General features: G+C 37.0%; 2 protein-coding genes across 2 annotated transcripts; both read right to left on the minus strand.

Moving 5' to 3' along the window:
- Window positions 1–9,039: 9,039 nt before the first annotated feature.
- LOC140237269 (uncharacterized) lies at window positions 9,040–10,388 on the minus strand. The gene is made up of 3 exons (XM_072317213.1): window positions 10,244–10,388; window positions 9,351–9,416; window positions 9,040–9,065 (listed from the first exon to the last, which is right to left on the minus strand). Exons 1-3 carry the CDS (start codon window positions 10,386–10,388, stop codon window positions 9,040–9,042), a joined length of 237 nt encoding a protein of 78 aa, XP_072173314.1.
- Window positions 10,389–14,298: 3,910 nt separating this feature from the next.
- Window positions 14,299–16,116, minus strand: LOC140237266 (uncharacterized). The gene is made up of 3 exons (XM_072317209.1): window positions 15,969–16,116; window positions 15,363–15,428; window positions 14,299–14,373 (listed from the first exon to the last, which is right to left on the minus strand). The coding sequence occupies exons 1-3, from the start codon at window positions 16,111–16,113 to the stop codon at window positions 14,348–14,350; spliced, it is 237 nt and encodes a 78-aa protein (XP_072173310.1). The 5' UTR covers window positions 16,114–16,116; the 3' UTR covers window positions 14,299–14,347.
- Between the last annotated feature and the right edge of the window lie 5,514 nt (window positions 16,117–21,630).

Consider the following 21,630-nt stretch of genomic DNA (forward strand, 5'->3'; position numbering starts at 1 on the left):
TCCCCACTCCTTCAGCAACACATGATTGGTATTTACATTTCAAGTAACTTAAGAGTGAAAAAAAAAAACCCCATCTAATTTAGCATGATACCCTCTGACAAAATTCCCACATTCCGTTTTTTGCATCTTATGTTCATTTCGTTTCACAGTCAGAGCCAGGACTTTTAATCTGACAGTAGTGAGGTGACAGTGTTTCAAGAAGGTTTTTGATTAAAATAAGCAGGGATCTTCTCTGAAATAAATCACTTTAACTATGGCAAAAAGCCCAAAGCGATAAGGGAATACACATTCCCTATTGCAGTGTTGGCAACAAATACAATATTTTACTCACACTTGTATTTCCTCATGTTCCTTCCCATTCCCCTCTTCTCGGCCATGAAATAGTCGATGAGCTCGGCCTGCTCGTCCATCTCGACCTCGGCGAGGGCGGCGACGAAGAGAAGAGCGGCAAGAACGAAGAACAGAGCCTTGGCCATTTTGGTTTTATCTGCTTCTTACAGATGGTGCTTAAAGAACAAGATGCGCAAAGAGTAGATGCAGGTCATGATAAAAAAGAATGGCCAAAATGTAAGCAAGTAGAAAATCAATGCAATTGATTTGTAATTAGACGTGATAATCGACAATTTGAATGCACATTAATTTCTACAGACAATCATGACTGTTGGGACGGAGATTTCAATCTACAAGTTTTTAGGTTTGCTTTCTTTGCAGTCGCTCGTAAAGTTTTGAAGAAAAATAGGAAAGGAGCACTTAGACCGTTGCGTTTTAAATAGCATCATGTAATTTCCCTGCCTACAAGACATTGATAATCCTGTGTCCCTCCACCTCAACGAGGCTTGAATATGAAAAGAAAACATAAAATTAAAATCTTTGTATGGAATCCACATGTACGATGACTGATATCAATTACTGAAAGCTCACAAAGTTCATGGGAAATAGAATCTGCGGATCTTTTGCCCATTATAACAACTCCTTTTCAATGATATTTATTACTTTGAAAACGAATATAAGTTGTTCCTATGAATTTTGACCTGCACTAGAGAGAGGATCTTTCTTGAAATACTTGTACAGAAACCAAACGAATATGTAAATAAAATCATTATGTTCATGCAGTTGAAGAGAGTTCATGACTATGCGGTTTACTTGTCATTTCCACAAACTCCACTGCATTCCATAACTAAATTTTCACCAGCTCTTGAATATCGTTTACCTTTATGTTTACTGTCAGGTTTTGTGTACTATATGTACCGTAGCTCATGTATCTATCGAATAACGTCTGTTGAGAGGATAGCTGCTTTTTTTTTTTTTTTTTTTTGCGAGAAAGAAAAATCTGATTGGAAAGAATTGGTACTTACCGGTTGGAGGCTTAAGGTGTTGTGTGGTGTCTTCTGAGAATCTCGATGAACGATATCTGCCTGCTCCCTCTTCCGTATTTATAGGAAATTTTTACACATTACCAGGCAGGTTCTGATGTTATCAGACATTGGCCTCCGAAAACTAATTAAGTCTTTCACTATCTCAAGTAAAAGCACTTTATTTGAAGTCGACTGTATTCAGTAATCATGGCCCTGTTAGGGTTAAGCCGAAATGCTGTCATACACAATCTAATGCCTTACAATTTGAAGAAAAGGAAAGGGAACTTGGTAGCATATGGCGGTGTTTCTCATCTCATGCTGTCATGGTGTGGTTGAGGAAGCTAACAGTACTGGATCATGCCGCTTTTCTCACTAGGACCACCTGTTATTATTCAATCATTAAGCCTCATTAGCTTATGGTGGTTTTATTTTCGCGACTTCTCGGTCTACACATCTTTAAAGTGCACTTCTATCAATTCCTTTCATTACAATGATGTCATCGCATTAATCAAGAGATGATTTTGCCACGATTCTTATGTAGTTACAAAGTGATTCCAGCCTTGACCCGGAAACCTGTACTAAGTTGCTATATAACAGATGGTTTATGAACGGACGGTCATATTAATCAAAAGAGATTCTTTCCTCAACAAAATATGTTACCTTTTGAACGCAAAAGGTCCTGGTGGCGTTTGATAATATTTTGATGGGCAACTCGGAGACCTATTTCCCTGCTGTTTTGTTAGCACTAAAATCAAATCAAATGATAAGAATAGAAAATAATGATATTCAAAACTCCATCAGGATTTCTCAAAGTGTAATTCTTCCTAGTCACTTTGTTCAAATTAACATCTGTGTTTTCTGAGAAATTGATATAGATTTATCGCTCAATTCGCCCATTCTTCCTTAACGTGGAATATGGAATGAATAAAAAAAAAATGGGTGACCTTTTAGAAACTTCAAGAAAGAACACATGAACACAAGGTGTGAGAAAGAGCAACATACAATGTCACACATAAACTAAAACAGATGACTTGTATTAAGTGAAAGTCAGCATGAGCCATCATCGGTAGCTTCCATGATGAACCCTCGACGGGATGGCTTCGTAGGAAATATCATCATGGGTGACCGAGTTTCATCATGTTGTGAAGTGTTACGATTTCCTTAAATTTATTCCCCCTTTTTTATTTAAATGCAGCGCTATCATCTAAATGGAGCTGTGGTAATGTTATAGCTCTCTACAATTAGGCCTTAAATTCAAAGGAGATATTATCACCAATTAATACAAGATTTTTTTATTTTTTTATTTTTTATTTTTTTTGCTCTTGAATGTTAAATCAACCCATCGTGAATAGAGGAACAAATGGAACACGTGAGCTGTAAAATATGGAATACATTGAGATTTGTGTAAAAGTGATCATTTTCTTTTATCAAATACAAGCACAGAAATATATCGTTTATCCTGTTGTGGTTGTTGTTGATTTGAAGAAAAGAAGAAAATAAAAAATTGGACCCTATCAAAAAATAAATCTATTTATTTATTCATTTATTATCAAATATACAATATAATATCTCCACGAGGGAGCTCATATTGGATGTCTCCGCAAGGGAAGGAGCTTATACAAATTGTTGTTGTTGTTGTTGTTGTTCATTTTCCATCTGTGAAGATGGCTGGATAGCCCATATTCAGCTACACTAAGCTGGTCTTCCATGGGGTCCAGTTGGTTGTGGGGTGGGACCACTTCACCGGGTTAGACACCCTGCTCTTTGCGATGAATGAATGAAGCGGGATCTTTTACGTGCATGAGCTGTGTCTCTCTCATACACGGGACCTCCATTTTATGTCCTATCCGAGGGACAGAGTGTTTTGCCTCTTGCTAGAGGGGACGGTATGTTTACACACAACATTATACAGTAACAAAAATGATATTGCAGGGTAAAAAGTGAAGCAACAGATAAAATCTCATGATCTCGTATATGTCCTTCATGTACATATAGATACACAAAAAATTTACGTCGATGTAGGGCAAGTTGTCAATCAGTTGCAATGAAAAGATCTCGACGGAAGAATTTCATGAATTTGAATAACACAAAATATATTTAACATTAATATGCAATCATGCGTATATTATTCATATATGCCTAAAAATTCCCAAAAGTACGATTTATTTCTTTGAAGGAGAGATGTGAAAGATTCAAGATTACTTGTTTCTTTCAGATACATAGGTCACTGCACAAAATTGGGATGTTAAATATGAAACCCCAAGCTGGTGTTAAATTTCTGATGCTCATTTGCCATGTTTGCGGTGTTAAATTAACAATCATTAGTGTTACTTCAAAATATAAAACTAATTTTTAGATAGAAAATAAATTATTTTTTTTCTTGTTGATTTTGAACTTCAATATGACGAACAAGGACTTTCCGATAAAGTTTTTTTATACCATATGCATTAACACCAATAATAACGAAGACCAAGTAGTGTCATTGTTGAATTAACACCAGCGCAGTGTCAAAATGTCACAAGCTATACAGTGTCAAATCAACAGCACAGTGCCAAGTGAACATTTTTCAACACCATCAAAATATACTTTGTACACCTGTCGGTGTGGTCCTCTATGGACACTTGATCAGTGCTAGATTTAACACCCATTGTGTTGAATCTAACACCGCTCTTTTTACATTGTAACGTGTTCCAAACATTAACCCCTCTAAAAGGTAAACTTCTAACCATTAGATTTGTCCGAGCTTTAGGTAAAAGAAGATCTCGACCGGACCCTCTGATATTATAGGGCACATTAATGATATTAAATCTATCTAAAAGAAATTTAGGAGAGCAAGAACTAGATATCTTTTACGTCATAGCCGCTATTCTCTTCCCAAATCTCATATCAATATTATCCAGCTGAAGACAGTATAATGTACAATTGAAAACGAGATGAGCAAGGCTCAGAACTGCTTTCAAGCCTCGATTTTGCAGCTTCCTAAAAGAATTACACCTGCATTGCAATATACTGAGTCACAGTAATTGATATGACATTGTATCATAACTTTATAAAAGATACACTGCAAAAAGTCAGGTGTTAAATATGAAACACCGAGCTGGTGTTAAATTTCCGGTGCTCATTCATGGTGTTAGATTAACACCTCCGGGTGTCATTTCAAAATTTGACATTGTTTTTTGAATAGTTTCTTAGTTACTGCACTTCTTGTTAATTTTGAACTTCAACAACACGATAAAGAATTTTCCGATAAAATACTTGATTTTTGAAAAAAAAAATGTAAATACATTTACACCACAGTAACACCAGTTGGTGTGGTCCCCTATTGAAGCTGGACGGGTGTTATGCCATTGAAATTAACTCCACCAACACCATGACCAATATCAAATCAACACCATGCGGTGTCATTATTGAATTAACTCTTGCGCAGTGTAAAAAATATCACCCGTCACAGTGTCAAATTAACACCACGAAGTGCTAGGCGAACACTTTTTAACACCGTCACAATACATTTTCTACACCTGTGGGTGTGGTCCTCTATTGAAGTTTGATCGACGTTAGATTTAACACCCATGGTGTTAAATCTAACACCGATGTTTTTACAGTGTAAGTGATTGTTGTTGCGAATTAAGATTAGAGATTCTCTTTAACAGAAATTAGAAATATTGAAATATTGGAAAACATTTTCTGCACACTGCCGTTATATGTAATCTGCAATCCAGATTCTCGCATAAAGACATACCAGCATATTTACAAGAGGACACTCTGGGTATGTTTTCATCATTCAAAATAACAGTCATGTTAGAAAATAACATTACGCTTAGGTCTCATAACTATAAATTCACATTCGTTTGGATTAAGTTTCGGTTCATTGAAAACAAGCCTCTCTGATATCAAATTTAGATCTTCAGTAAGGGTCGTTCCCAGTGACCAAACACTTTGGCACTATCGTGCTCATAACTGCGCTCGTGAGATTCGAACCACTTTGATATTTACTTTTCTTCCTTTTTGGGTTGAAGAAATATCAAAAATTTTACCAAAAAGTGTACACCAAAACGCTGAATTTCGGGTCTGAGAACACAAAATCTCCCTGTGGGATCAGGAGGGATACTTTGGCCTCTCGTTAACCCTTACCGCGAGTGATTCTTTCACTTTTCTTGGAGAGCTCGATCTTCGTGTACCTCTTGGCATTGTTAAATTATATCCTCTTTCAAAATCCAACCTGACTTTTTTTTTTCAAGCACAATAAGGCCATGTTAACCCGCATTACATTCATCTATGGATTTTGTCGATGTCTCGGACAAAGTAACTGGTGGTAGATATTTCAAGAAAAGACGCTGCAATGAAATGCATACTGACCTAAACCAGAGTGAATGAGATTATGACCCTTATAAAATGGGCTTTAGAATCTCTGCAATCTGATTGGTCAGCTGATCCACACTGAACAATGCGTCCGGTAAAATCCGAACGCATGACTCAAGTCTTGTATAGTGTTGTAGGTGTACCGGATGCATGATGAGGAAAACGGTTGTATTTCATGAATTTACGGGCCCTTTTTATAACACAAATGATGCACAGGCCTATTTCGTGGATCAGTGAGAATTGGATACTCTCTTTGGAACAGTCTAAAACCCACTCGCTACGCTCGTGGGTTTAAACAGTTCCAAAGTTAAACTTGCGCATCCAATTCTCACCGATCCACTCTGTCCTGTGCATCATTTGTATAATAGCCCATACGAATGACTTTAATCAGCTGAGAGATTGGTCAGTTTCTTTTGTACCATACGAAAGATTCTTTTTTTTTTTCTTTCGGGCCGTCTCGTCCTACGTGTATACTGGCCAGAAGGGAAAATTTTGTAGACAAATTGCCGTTCACTGTGATTAAAACATGATATGAAGATACAAACTTTACTTACAGACAAGGGGTGAAGGAAGAATATCGTTTCTGAGTATTTGTTGAAAATCTCTTTACATCACTACACGCATCTATAGTGAATTTGTCCCTAAACAGCCGTTCACGTCGCAACTCCCTTTTGTGTAATATCCTATACCAACCAGGCAGGCAAGAATGCCTCCAATTTGTCGGCAAGAAATTTCATGTTTGATCTTGCATCAAATTATTCGACCTCCAAACCTGCATTAGAGAAGAATTTGATATATCTCAAAGTATATTTATCTTCATCTTTTTTTTTTTTAGTTTAGTTTTTTATGTTGTGGTCAATTTATTGTAACCATTCTCCTCATCTTAATCTTTATTGGGACCTCCGCTCAACAATGAATGACACTGGGTTTTTTTCTTTTCTTTTGTTTTCGATAAGTATACACGATGTATGTTTTGCTCGTTATCTTTTGTCGTATCTTCAAGCCATATGCTTATTTGACGACAGTCTTCTGCATTCATACTCCCAATACATGCGCCATAATTCAATCAGATCATTTTATTCACTTTATCCCGAGTGGTTTCCAATTGACGTCTTTTCTCATTCTTTTCTTCTATCTGTACACGTATATCTCAATTATGTTTCAATTCAATTTTTTTTTCAATTCAATAGTTTATTTATTTCCATCATCCAAAAAAAAAAAATGAAAGAAAGAAAAGATAAAAGGAAACATGATCCAAAGTGGTACAATTTTTCAGTTTGTCTTACATTCGTCTGATAAAGGCATTTTTTTTTTTCAAATACAATATGAAGTATATGCACGGATGGTGTCATAAAAAAGAAACAATGCACTTTGCCATGGCAACAAAAAAGTAAATAATCATAACGATGGAAAACAGTGTTCCACTAAGAAAGCCAAGCTTGTAAGACGTGGAACACTGGAACAAAACAACAACAACACCAATTTGTCCACCAATAAAACATATTCACAGAGACTCCAACCCAAAGCACCTTCTGATCTGGAGATTCTTCCGCCTGAAACCCCTACCAAACGGGAGACATCAAGTTGATGTGTACAAAGCGTAAAGTTCCTAGGGTTCTAGATGCTCTCTGGTGCTATCTAAGGCTTTTTTTTCAACATACGATAGCAATAAGTAAGAAATCCTTTCCAACGGGAGACACAGAGCCAGGGCGGGAGAAATTAAATCTCAAGCGGGAGAACGGGAGATTTTGCAAAAATGGGTTTTCGGCGGGAGATCTCCCGTCGAAAACGGGAGAGTTGGAGTCTCTGTATTCATTTTAAATTCTTCCATATACTATTGTACATTAACTCATTGATGATGATGATACTATGAACAATACTTATTATGATTTTAGAATACAAAAATAATTATAAACTATATAACATATCACATTTATGGTTCAGACACTATAGATTATATGTTCGGATGTACGCACTGTATGTTTTATTGTCTTAAAAAAAGAAGAAATTACTGTATTTCATATGTAATATATATTCAATGCAGGAAATTCTTAATAAATTCATTCGAATTGAAACAAGCTTGCTTCTAGGTAGGTTCCATCAGATTTCTTTGGCATTGTTCTCAGATTCCAACTTTCATCGATTGACCACTATGTTCTATAATTACGTTTGCAATATATCATGCTTCCTGGGTAGATATCATGTATTATTTTATCTTGTTATATTTTCCATCGAGAAACATGAGAATAAATTGAAGTTGAAATTGAAATGATATGTTTGATTTTAGGACATTTGTTTTAGACATTTTCACGAATGAAATCAAGCGTTAATGCGCTGATTTTTCGTTACTGCTGACTGTTTAATAGCTGGATGTTGAGTGTTACTTGAGTGTAGATGGATGATTGTATCTGAATGATCGTGTTTCGTGTGTTGAAATACTGTCATTATTAACCTTTGTCTATTTTTGTGTCTGAAATTGTAATATTCCTGACGCACAAAGTGTTTAAGCATTCTTGTGACTCGCTGTGATGTATGTCATTCATTCGTTGGTATGCCCGATAACAAAAATGAAACTTATATACAAGGGCCATTCAAGCGAGTAATTGACTTGAAGTGTAATAAGACCGTAGAATTCTCTGCACAGAAGCACATGCACACACATAGGCAAATGTACAGTGTCATTGTATAGTGAATAGTTTCATTTCAACTTAATTGACACTGAAAATGATAAAGATATATATCTAAAATTGAGTGTGTCTTTTTGTGGAGATGACAAGCTCCCCTATGCTGAGTAATTTGAAATTGAAGGTCTTTAAATCATGTTTATTTTATTCTGTTCTTTTTGTATTACGTCTTTGAATATCTATAGCATTAAAACACCACGTATGGTATCAGTAGCATCTGCGGTAAATGATGGGCCAATTATGAGGAAGGGTTCAGACACCAATCAAAACTTCAGACAAAAATCAAAACGTACACACACACACATCAATCCTCTACGGTAGTATCGGTTTCTTCCCTATCTCTATCTGTCACAGCATGAGATACACGTACACTGTTTCTTTTATTCATAGTTCAATGGTCATGCGACAAAAATAACCATAGAAATAATGAAATAAACTTGACGAAAGGTATGTAGCTAAAACTTCTTTATTTCAGGTATCCATGGATAGCACACACGCACAAACAAATTCGCGCGCACACGCGCGCAAATTTACGGAGCCGCCTAATCCATTGGTAAGACCATTAGGAGCGAGCAGCGTAGTGTCATGACAGGGTTGGGGCTGTTAGATGACAGAGGATCCGGTATGAGGAGCAAAGCAGTTTAGAGGTTGTCTCCATTGGCAGCACCTAAAATGTAAATACACAAAGATATAAAGAAATAACGTTGTGACCATTGGTAAGGTTATCCTGTACGAATTTAATCAATTTGCTGTAAATTATGCCACATCGTACCTTGATTCGCAGGAATTATGCTGTTATTGCCATCATTTTATTCGTCAAAGGGCAATGAAATTTGTATGGACAACATAAAGATATACAGGGAGAGGTCCGTGATTATTCCATAAAGGATTATCATGACAGTATAATTCAAGAATTCATCATAGGAAAAAAAAAGAACCCGCATGAACTGACCATTACAGAAGACGACTTGTCCGCTCCTCCTACTGCACCAACAGTCCTGGTTCCATTGCTGGCAGACTGGAAATAAATGAAAGACGAGAATGTTTCAAGGTTTAAAACAGAGACCAACAACTGTACAAACTGATGATACACTGTACCTCCTCCTCCCCCTCCTGCTCTTCCTTCCCTGCTCCTCCTCCCATGCTCTTCCTTCTTCTCATCATCATCATCATAATCATCACCACCATCATCGTGATCGTCACTATTGGCTCCAAGAAGTGTCAATGCCAGAGCGTGGTGATCATCTTCCATAACAGTGACCTAATTATAATGGGCTCTATGTTAATTTTAGATTGCCTTTTTAGAATGTATTTATCGATTTATTACCTAGCGGAGTGATTTACAGCCTCTTGAATTACGATGCCTACCAGCTTTAGCGCAGGATTTCTGATTTTCAGGGCATCTCTTCTTGAGATATAACTGAAGCATTTCACTTATTTTCCAAAAGATCCTGAGAACACCCATAGTGGACTTTCCGTCAAAATGTGACATTCTAAGGATTCGTCAGTATGGGTAAATCAGGTTTCTACAATGCATCTGGTTAAAACAATGAGAAGTTGTTGGATTTAATACATTATAATTATGTCAAAGACATGTCATATTTGGAAAACGTAATGAAACATCTCTTTCATCTCACCGGAATGTGAAGAAGTTCATAAAAATGTAGCGTATTTCAGCTCACAAAGTGCGTTTCTATGATATTTTGACGACTTGGTCAGTGATGGACAAGATCCAGACCATTTTCATATCCAGAGAAGATAATTATTCCAATGACACCCCGATAATTTCGATTAACTGTTAAGGCTAGGAATGTCAATAGGACGGTATGGTAACATTCTGCTTACACTTGTATTTCCTCATGTTCCTTCCCATTCCCCTCTTCTCGGCCATGAAGTAGTCGATGAGCTCGGCCTGCTCGTCCATCTCGACCTCGGCGAGGGCGGCGACGAAGAGGAGAGCGGCGAGAACGAAGAACAGAGCCTTGGCCATTTCGGTTTTATCTGCTTCTCTGTGGGTGAAACATACAAAACGAAGATTACGCGTGGAATCGCATGCTCGTCCAGGTTGCATTAATTATTATTTAAAACATGAGCAGCTAGAATATTAACACTTATTCACCCCTATCTTTCCTGTAACAGTACACAATGATTGATCAAAATGGGCATTTCTATCGGTGAGAAGTATCATATGTTGACCACTAATCTTATCGTATTTTTTTTTTCAAATCGCGATTAGTTAATTTCCCCTTTGCATGAAAAAAAATCGTCTGTCTCTGTAAAGTGAGTTAGGGTTTGAACTCAAAACGCTGAATGTGATTAGTCTTTTGCATGCTGATATGAAATTGAAACAGACGATGGGTGATCTTAGATACTGAACAATCATAATCAGGCCCTCTTTATAGAGGCAAGGACATAGAAATTAAATAGCTGCCTACAGCTTCGTTGGCCCTACCATCTCGTATATTTTCAAAGACACTTTTCAACACTTTCCCCCTTAAGAGATGGCTGCGATACTGCCAACGCCCTTATCAATACTAACTGAACTCTTTCTTTTGGAAAGGGTCTTGTTGGCATTTCTGTACGTACGAATTATGTGACAAAAGTAAGATAGAAAAATAATCAGTACTTACCGGTTGGAGGTTGAGGGAGTTTGTGTGAAGTCTTCTGGGAACTCGATGTACGATATCTTCCCGATCCTCTACCATATTTATAGGAATTCTTTTACCCTCTCTCACTACAAAGCAATGTTATCGCCAATGGAGCATGAACTCCTAGGATATACCTTAATAAAATCTCTCACCATCATTTGTATACTGTGTGGTATCACATGTTTGTGCTATTTAAAGTTTCATGTTACTGAGGTTTATTGAAGTGCGGTTACCGCCACATAATGCTTCACGATTTGAAGGAGAGAAAAGCGAGAAATTGGTCGCATATGGCGTTTCTCTTGCGTCATGCTGTTTCTATATGGTTGAGGAAGCTAACAGTGCAGGATCATGATGCCGATTTCCAGACCAAAAGTTCACATGTTATCATCAATTAAGAACACTAACTTGCGTTCATTTTTTGTTTTTGCTTTTTAGCCATGTGTTCATTTTACCTTGATGTGCACTTTCCTTCATTGAGATGTTGTCATTCTCAGTTCACCTTGGTCATGTTGATACAGAGATGAGTTTGCTACGATCCATGAATTTTCTAAGATATTACACCCTTGCCTGGAAAGATGTCAGCTTTTACAAAGTGCGGCTTGATTGATAGATGGCCGGTAACACCAGAGGAATCAAATTTTCTTATAAGTCCATGACATATTCAAAATGTGAGTACACAATCTTGTGCGCAGTTCTACAAATTATCACCTCCAACATCCAGTTTATTTCAAGCTTCTAAAATCAATAAGGCATTGCGGACTTGGCACAGTATCAGATGACCCCAATAAATCTATTCCTCCTTCTCTTTGGAAAGCTATGTTCTATATAAGTCATTTTTAATTTGGAAATGCTAGTTTAAATTGCTTATGCTAATTTGATTATCTACCCAGTCACCATTATTAACGTAAGAAGCGTCTATTAAAAACATCGGACGCTTGGAAATGAATATATCTTACCGATGCATACCACGTATTCCTTCTTGAGTATGTATGTCGCCCTGCAACGGACCTACCTACTCTCGACAAGCATGTTCTTGCAGGTTTAACTTGAAAACGGCACGATGAGAACAATAAAATGATATGAAATAACTGCGTCTTCATAATTATTATTACAATGATTGAATACCTGAATATAAAAACGACCGAAGTCCAAATGTGACTGTCGTCTTTGGACACCCTTTGCAAAGTCATGCAAAGATATGTAATCAGTCAAATGAACACTCTGAATTCCTTAGATTGAAATAAATTGTAGTCAGGGACCAATCCAAAAGTTGGATTGAAGTTTTCAATCTAATAGAGTTAGAATTCAATCTTATTCGATTTAAACTTTCAATCCAATTTTGGATTGGTCCCTGACTACAATCTATCAGATTGACTTTCAATCCACTGAATTTAGAGCGAATGCTTTACATTTAAATTTGCATAAATAACAGTCACTAACCGAAAAACTAAAAGCATTAGGAAATAATTTGATTTCTATTTTGTTTTTCTAAACGTACTGTAATGGACTTAGGTCGTTTTTATATTCAGGTATTCAATTGTCACCTTACAGAGATGTTGCGCAGGCTGACTTGGTAATGCACTGGAAGAACAATGTGTCATTTCTATGTAAAAGAATTTTGCACTAGACATTGTTGGGTATCTATTTTCCGTGTTGATATTATCCAGTTTGGTGATAGCTTGTTGAATTGTTGTATTGCACACCTCTACATGGTACCACGCATTCTGTTTGCAGTCTAGTTCTGGGGATGAAATGTATTTTACCTGATAAGACGTTGAAAATGGTACAATCTCACTTCTTTTTATGAAAATAAACCAGAAACAATAAAACGCTTGTTTTCTGATCGCCGGAGGGGGTCAGTATTCTGAGTCATTGCTTTGTAAGGAATACAGGAATCTACTTTGGAATTGTTTTCATGATACCAAGTGTTATGGTGTTATGCATTCAAGAAATGATTTTGTTTTATCATTGAATTTCATGATGTTACCAGGTAAACAATAATTACTCTTACCTTGTACATATTGTAAGTGCCAAAATTTACTTCCCCAAAGGCAATATTTTGCGCTGTATGTAAGCTTTATAGATTGATTGAAGAGCAAATAGCTAAAAGCAAAAACAAAATTTATTTGCACAAGGGAAAGTGCAAAAGATAGAAAACATTATCTGTGTGAAAAATTGACTGAAGCTTTTGGGAGAGTATCATTATGGAAGGGTGCAAGAATAGGGCCTGCCCCTCTTCCCCTTTCCGTTTTCCCTACTCCCCGAGTCTGTGTTTTTCTTCCTCATCACCCCTGTCTCCTACTCCCTTTTAATGCTCTCTCTCTCTCTCTCTCTCTCATTAACATGGCGTTTTATATCCGCATCTATAATACTGATGGATCGACTGTTTCGCTTTACTATCCCAACGATTGCAGCGCTAAGCACACCACACCTCCCCCTCCCCCACCCCCCCCCCCCCCGCTTTATGGGGAGACCTTCAGCCCGAGCTGCGTGCATACTCGGGAAAAGCAGCGGCATGAACGGAGAGAGTTTCAATGAACTAGTTTGTAGTAATACCTTTTTCTTTTCTTTTTTTAAAATGGAATTTGTAGTATGTGTTTTGTGCGCCTTTCTTTTGTTCTGTTTCCGATGATTTTTAGTTTCTGTACTAAAGACTTTTTTTGTCTCGTTTTCCTTCCCCCGATACCTTGTGGTATAGGATTCTAGACTATATCAATGTTAACACACATTTTAATGATCTGATCCACTTTTTGGACTGAACAATCTTATTGTATTGTCCAGAAATGAATCAAACGTTTTTTCATTTCTACTGTCATTGATTGTTGTAAAGAATATTGATTTTGTGATGTCGAAATCAGCCATGGGACTTGTAAAAAAGATATTTTTTTTTTTGTAAATAAAAAAAAAACCTAGAAAAAAATTGGTACAATCAGCTTTATCGATAAAAACAGGCCACTATTCACTCGAAACAGCCCCCTCTTTACGCGCACAAAATGCTGACACCTCAATCAATGAAGATGGCATTGTTTCTCTTCTCGATCTCAAGTCATTTCAGTCACACTTTCCCAAAGTCTACAACCAACATTTTGTCCAACACAAGCAATCATTGAAGCAGTGACAATCGATTTGACTAAATAACTGAAATCTCTTTATTTAAAGCATCCATGGATAACAAATAAATGGCATCAACACTGTCCGTGTTGCTGTCCAGTCTACCGGCAGATGGAGTAACCGTTAATGGTGAGTCAGAGTCGGGGCGGTTGGTTTAGGAGAGAAGTTCTGGTACGGTGAGCGGGGTTGTTTAGATGTTGTCTCCACTGGCGGCTCCTGTACGTACGTACGAGATACAAAGAGATATACAACAGTGAAGCCTAAAAAAACAGAAGTTGCTCTTTGATAACATCACAAATTCCACGGTTCTCTTCAAGGTACTACATATGCAATGCATGCATAGGCTTGTTCCCTATATATAGAGGTGGAGAATGATAATGAATAAAAACATTACACTTGATGCCATAACAATTTCATCAAGGACCATTGTTTTGATGTGGGAAGCAGTCCCCCCCCCCCCCCCCCACCCGAAAAAAGTAGAAGAAAAAAATATTGAGGGTGACCCGCGGAGCTCCTTTATAGGCGCTGCATTCCACAATGTGGCTCCAGAATGTGACTCCACAAAATGAAAAACTACGTTCAACAGTCTTCGTTTTGACAAGTGGCATCTAGAGCACAGATGTATTCATGGCAGGGAGTAGTTCAGTATTTGAACATCGGAAAGAGTGTAATTTAATCTTATGATATAGAATATTGATCGAAAGAATCATGTGAACATTTCAAATGTGATTTTTCTGTCAGTGGGCAAACTAATGCAAAATTGCCTTGCCTGCTTGCCCAATTGCTTAAAGCACAATATTGTTTTGAAAGTGCTGAGGTCTTGATTTTTATTAACCGTATTCACATTTACAAAGGAAATTTATCAACAAAAAGCCCGATTCTTTGCTTCCCATGTTCTAAAATTTTGCAACGTGAAAAACAATATAACTGAGAGATTCAAACACTGCAGCAGATTGCTGACATACTCGGTAGATCAATATCTATGTGATGTCGATGAAAAACTTTGCCTTGGAACAAAACGCCTAAACTACATTCCCAGCACTTTTTTGTTCTTTTCTTTTTTTACGCCATGCTAAAACACATAAAGGCTGTCCAGCTTTAAAAGCTTGGAAATGCTTTATCTATAGGGGAATGGATATCAGATATGATTTATATTAATCCGTGTTGAACCCATTAAGAAGACAACTTAAAGTAAAATAACTGACCGTTACAGAAGACGACCTTTCCGCTCTTCCTACTGCACCAGCAGTTCTGGTCCCACTGCTGGCAGTCTAGAAAATAGAAACAACATGGGCAATAAAACCTAAATATGATACACCATAATATTCAATTGAAAAAACATAAGATAGGGTATAAAATCAACGAATGTGATTTTAACACTAACAGGAGTGCGTTTTTCTTGGTATTTTGCTAGGTTGTCCAACACTATTGCATATATTTATATTTATATTTATATTTATATTTATATATGAGTGTGTGTGTATGTGTGTGTGTGTGAGTGTGTTTATGTATGCGTTAGCGGATTGGTAGGGTGGCAAACACGTGAAAACATCATTTCAGTTGATACTAATAAACACGCGTTATTGCGTTCCTCACGTTCTTCAACAACAGCTACTTAAATATCTCAATGATTGGTCGTTTTCCTATAAAGTGAGCCGAATTTTTCTGGAAAGAAACTAAGTTTAACCTACGCAGAGGGAGTCATTAATCAAGATAATATTCATTATGGCTTGCTATCGTATTGTTTCAAACGCAATGAGTGCAATACACTTTGGTGGAATCGTACTACGGCACATCAACTCTATACTTACACTTGTATTTCCTCATGTTCCTTCCCATTCCCCTCTTCTCGGCCATGAAGTAGTCGAGGAGTTCAGCCTGCTCGTCCATCTCGACCTCGGCGAGGGCAGCGACGAAGAGAAGAGCGGCGAGAACGAAGAACAGAGCCTTGGCCATTTTTGGTTTTTAGGTTTTCTGTGAGTGGAACATAGCAAACGAAGATATACTCAAATTACAGGTGGTATTGTAGGCCAGGGATACATGGTCAAGCTGTTAGCGGGTACAATTTAACTCCATGTATATTCTCCTCCATACATAAGATAAAGACTTTGATCTTTTACATGCGCCATAACGGGAACAATCTCTGTTGCTACTCCCTCGGATACTGCAACTGCACGGATATCCAATGTAATGTACGTTTCTGTTGTCTGTGTGTCATTGTATTTATTTATGGATCGCCTAAGTCTAAAAAAGGAGGCAGTCGAGTTGATTGTTGAGAGGTTGTGCGTAGCAGTACTATTATCCTGTTAAATGTGTTTTATGTCTGTACACTGCATGACGACGGCCAGTCTGCATGTGTACTTCCAGATTGATTTTGCGTCGCAATAAAAATGATTGATTTAGATTATGTGTTTATAATATCTTTAATGTTGACTTGTTGTTGCCTCAAGATGATCACCGTGAGACATTTACACTCTGCTCTGTTGTCTCGAACATTGTAGCCTTCTTTCTTTTTCTAGTAAAAGAAAACATATGTTCCCTCTTTCTTCAATTGTTCTTGTGACACTTGGATACGGCAGCAAAGTATCTATTGCAAACAGCGTTAATGCCCATGTCCTTTTGAGAGGAGTTTACTTGGCGTTTGTGTGGCCAACAATCACTGTAATTAGATTTAATATTCTATTAGGTATTTGTGTGGACATTTGGTATTAGATTCAATATTCTATAACAGTCAGCTCCTTGGTGCTCAACCGTTTGCCTTCAGCTGAAAATCTTTATTTTCAGAAAATAAACAGCGGCAGAGGTGTGCTGTCAATAGTTAGAAAGAGGATTAATAAGAAAAGGTCGACACTTACCGGTTGGAGACTGAGGGTGCTTGTTGGATGATCTATCTTCTGGGAGCTCGATGTACAATATCTGCAATGTCATCTGCTGTATTTATAAGAAAATCTTCCTCACATCATCATGCAGTGTTTGAAGCTATTAGAGCATGGATCTTCTGAAGATACTTTTAAGTCTGTCGTTATCATTGGTAACTGCTCTGTCTAAGACGTCACTAATATTTTAACGAAGTGGTCCTGTGATAGCGGTTAATCAGAGTGTGCTCACCTCATCTATTTGTTAGCAATTTGATGGTAAAGACGGAAAAACGGGTCATGTATGGGGCGTCCTACCAGGTCAAGCTGTCATTGTATGGTTGACGAAACTAACATATTGAGGAAGCTGCCGATTATCACTAGGCCCACCTGTTATTGTTTAATCGTCAAGTCGCTTTTCATTCTTGTTAACACTTTGAGGTTCGCTATTGTTTAAAATGCAATATTTTTCATGACCATTATTTTGCTTTATTAAATGCTTTATATGTGTGTGTGTTTTTTTATGGCTGGCTTGAATCTTGAAAAGTCGCCCAGTAGTGTGATCTGATGTGTCAGATGATACAATATCTCGTTAAATATCTTTAGCAAAGGCAGGATCGCTGCATGTTGGTATGAATACCGGATTCCGGTTCAAAAGTGTAGGGCTTTTCATATTCCTTATATTCAAGTAAACTGTCGGTTGCCATACCAATTAAATGATCATCAGTGACACTAAGTACACGATTAGTAATCATCATTTATCAGTAACTTTTCAGAGAATTGATGCAGTTGACAACTTTTGCTTACTCGAAATGATGACTGTGTAATAATCGTCATCTCCTAGAGTTTGTCAAGTTGTTCGTCTGTCCCTCTCCCAATATACATATTGTCGGGGTAGGAAATAAAATAATGGACGAGAAATTTATAAGAAGTATACTCCTGACGCCATGAAGATGCTTGTCATCTGGTGCATTAAAATCCTTGGTGGATGTTTTTTGAAGCCTAAGATATGACACTGATACTGACACTGATATCTCCATTATTCCATACTGCAAAGGATATCATGTACATATCCCCCTAAGTTTAAAAAAGGGACAATGATTGTATAATATCACATGCCAATATTCTCTCCGTACAGAAGTTAAAATCTTTGGGAAGATAATTATAACACACGCTCTTTAACTGTGGAAATAAAGTTTGATAGTGAAATGAAGGGAGGTCGGCTGGTGGTCAGAATGGTTCACCGACGACGGCATCTTTGATCAAAGAAAACAGCTTGAGGTGGTCAGGTGGTCATAGGTGACCGATTTTCGGTAGCTCATTTGGTCAACAGTTACGCAAAGGCGGGTATGCTTTGCTGATCAAATTTTCTCCACAGTCATACTGTCTTATTAGTGTGAAGTGGAGGTATGAGAAAATTTGACGAAAATATACCTTCAAGAGCAGTTTACTGCTCACCATACACGTGATAAAGATTGACATATCTTGCTGAGTTTGTGTAATGCAAGCAAATTTGTAAAGAAGATTCTAAGATGTGTCCGGTTTGTCCTTAATGAGAAACAAGAAATGTCATCGGAAATTAAGTTTCAAGTTGTTTTTTGTTTGTAATATATCCAAATCTCGACGTTTATACGAAGCTTACTTCATCGTGATTCTATTTGACGCTATCGTCAGCTATGTTTGTATGGATTTTTTAAGTGATGTCATTATCCAACGCAATATAAAAGGAGGCTGAAAAAAGATAAATAAATAATAAGCAAATACCTGAGTGGTAAGAATTTGATTTGTTATCACTGGAGCGGCAAAATTTGTATTAATACATTCGATGCGACTTTTTATGCATGAGCTATTTTATTAGATTGAATCAACCGCTACACAAGCACAATGGATTATTTTAGCAACATTGCCATTAGATTAGAAATGTTTGTTAAAGAAATGCTCCCCATATGTTGCATGGACATATTCAAGAAAGCTAGCACTGCTACAAAAGGAAAATAGTCACAACTAACGGATTTGAAATGATTCTCCGTGGAAAAATTATAGCATTAAATGCATTTCAATCTCGTAAACAATTACTAGATAATGGATTTCAATTCGAAGTTTTTACCAGTTGTCTATATCCTTATCAAAAACATTATTCTCGTTTCTGTTCTATGTACTGATTGTAATACTGTACAAAACAAAGTGTCGTAAAGGGACGGCATCGTTACCTTCTTTGATTCCTGAGCTTTTATTTGGGAGAAGTGAGGGGGGTGGGTGAACACTTCAATTTTTCGTAACTTATCAGTTGTACATTTATGTTCTGTTTGTTTAACCCTATTCATCTCTTTAAAGCCAAAGTCAAAACAAAGTGTTACCTTTGTAAATACGAAATGATAACCTTCAAAGTGAAATGAAACGAAGCTTCCCATTTTTACAAAACACAAATGATCAAGCCTAAAGAGCTTTGCTTATGTTTAGTATGTTGTAGTCATACGAAGTATGATTACCCAGCATATACTAAGTGCAGGTATTCTCATAACTAGACCTCCGGATGATTTTCAGATTTTTACATTTGAACAATAAGAATGCATTCAAAATTTATAACAAATTCCAATGAACAAGGATGATGACATGGGCAGCCTCACCATAAGAATGCATGAGAGGGGCTCAAGGAAGCAGAACAAAAGTTGAAGGCATGCAAAGAGTCTACACTGGTGAGCTTGTCAATCAAGCGGTATTGTGATGGAATCACACTGCTACATTTCTGAAATATGTGAGGCTTCTATATCATCAACACTGTTCAGTGTAATTTGTTTTAATTTTTTTTCAGAGTATTGGTTTCTCTGCGCAAAGACCGCAATAAATTCCACAAATCTATACAATGAGCTGGCGATTTATGTACCACGTGATGTGGAATTATGAACATTGTCTAGAATGTCCCTTTAAAAACCACGCTCAATCTTTTCATACAAATAGGATTACAGTCTAGGCCCCCCGAAACTCTCCTCTTTCATCATGCATAAATCATAAGCCAACCCTTTCTGGAAGGCTTCTTTCTAGTTTGTTGTAGCCAGGTAGGCTTACCTACTTTATCCATTATTCTGATTCTAGTAGAAATGTAAAGAGGAGTAGTCTGTCTTTAATTTCCTATTCTTTATTTTCATGAAACATTTTAAAAATGGGTGAAACTTACGGCAATAAAGGTGACATGAATTTTTTAACCTTCGCTACGACTGCGTTTTGATTTTGAGCCTTAATAGTTCTGGCATGAAAGTAAAGCCGAATATCATGCTTTTTGATACTTGCCATATCTTAATGGGGTCAAGAACACACTTTTGCTAAAATAAATGCAAAATGTTGTGAAAAATAAGGAAAGCTGTGATTGGACGCCAAGCTTCGCAATTTGGTTATGAGGACCCTTGATTGGTCAATGTAGAGCTAATCATAAAAAGTCGGCTGGCCTGGTGAAAGTAACGCACCACTTTGTGTGATCCATTCAAAACACCCAAGCTGGGCTTATTCAGCCAATCAGAACACTGAATTTCCGTTTTGTAGAAGTTACAAAAATCTCGTCCTGTTTCTTGCTTGGGAAAAGAGTGTTCCTTACCCGAGCAGAAGGTACGCCATAATTTTAATCCTTCAGCTTGTACACATAGTTTTGCATGGTAATCAAATGAAACCAGCCAATTTTTCGTATTGTTTAGTTATACCTTCCTTTTAGAATCGCACTTCTTAAAATTGGATATCTAAAAATTGTTGATTTTTATAGTATAGGCTTTTCTCCTTTTAAAAATATGGCTACAACTCGCATCAGTGTTGTTTTGGGGATTGTGTAGTCTAAAATGTAAAGCTAGGTACCCCATGCCTCATCTCATTTACACTCACTTGTCGAAGAACCACAATTTCACATAAAAGTGATCATTGATTTATTTGAATATTTCGTGAAATTATGCAGGGTGCCCGTCTGCCACAGAACATGATAGTCACACATACTATAGAGCTTGCTCCTTCTTGGCATACTTCTTATTGCGTGATTTGTCCATGGAAATTTGAAACATAAATCTGAAAGGAGGGGATTTCTTTATAGTACATCAGCATTGATATCGATGATACTCCATAAAATTATAACTCGGTATCTCTCGACCAAAGCACCTTATAATATCTTTTCCGCTATCAGTTCCGCTACATAATTCTGACGATTGACATTGTTTCTAAATTCAAGAACAATAACAGTCCTGGTTTTGATAATGTCAATGTTATGATATTAAAAAAAGTTATTCATATTTTATCTTATCCACTGAGTTCAATTATTAATTTATCTTTTACATCAGGCATTGTTCCGGATCAATGAAAATTGCTAAGGTCATTCCAATTTACAAGGGAGGGTCAAAAGAAGAAGTGAGAAATTATCGCCCTATATCTATTCTTCCTCTTTTCTCAAAGATATTAGAAAAATGTGTGTATAATCGTTTATCTGTTTTTTTGAAAAGTGCAATATAATTAGTAATGAGCAGTTTGGCGTCCGAGCTGGACATTCTACATCTTCTGCCATTGCTGAATTTATACACAAGGTCGCTGATACTTTTGATGATAAAGAAATAATGATTGGTCTTTTTTTTTAGATGTGAGTAAAGCT

This window comes from Diadema setosum, chromosome 13 (genome assembly GCF_964275005.1).
Source record: "Diadema setosum chromosome 13, eeDiaSeto1, whole genome shotgun sequence".
In the NCBI taxonomy this organism is placed as follows: Eukaryota; Metazoa; Echinodermata; class Echinoidea; order Diadematoida; family Diadematidae; genus Diadema; species Diadema setosum.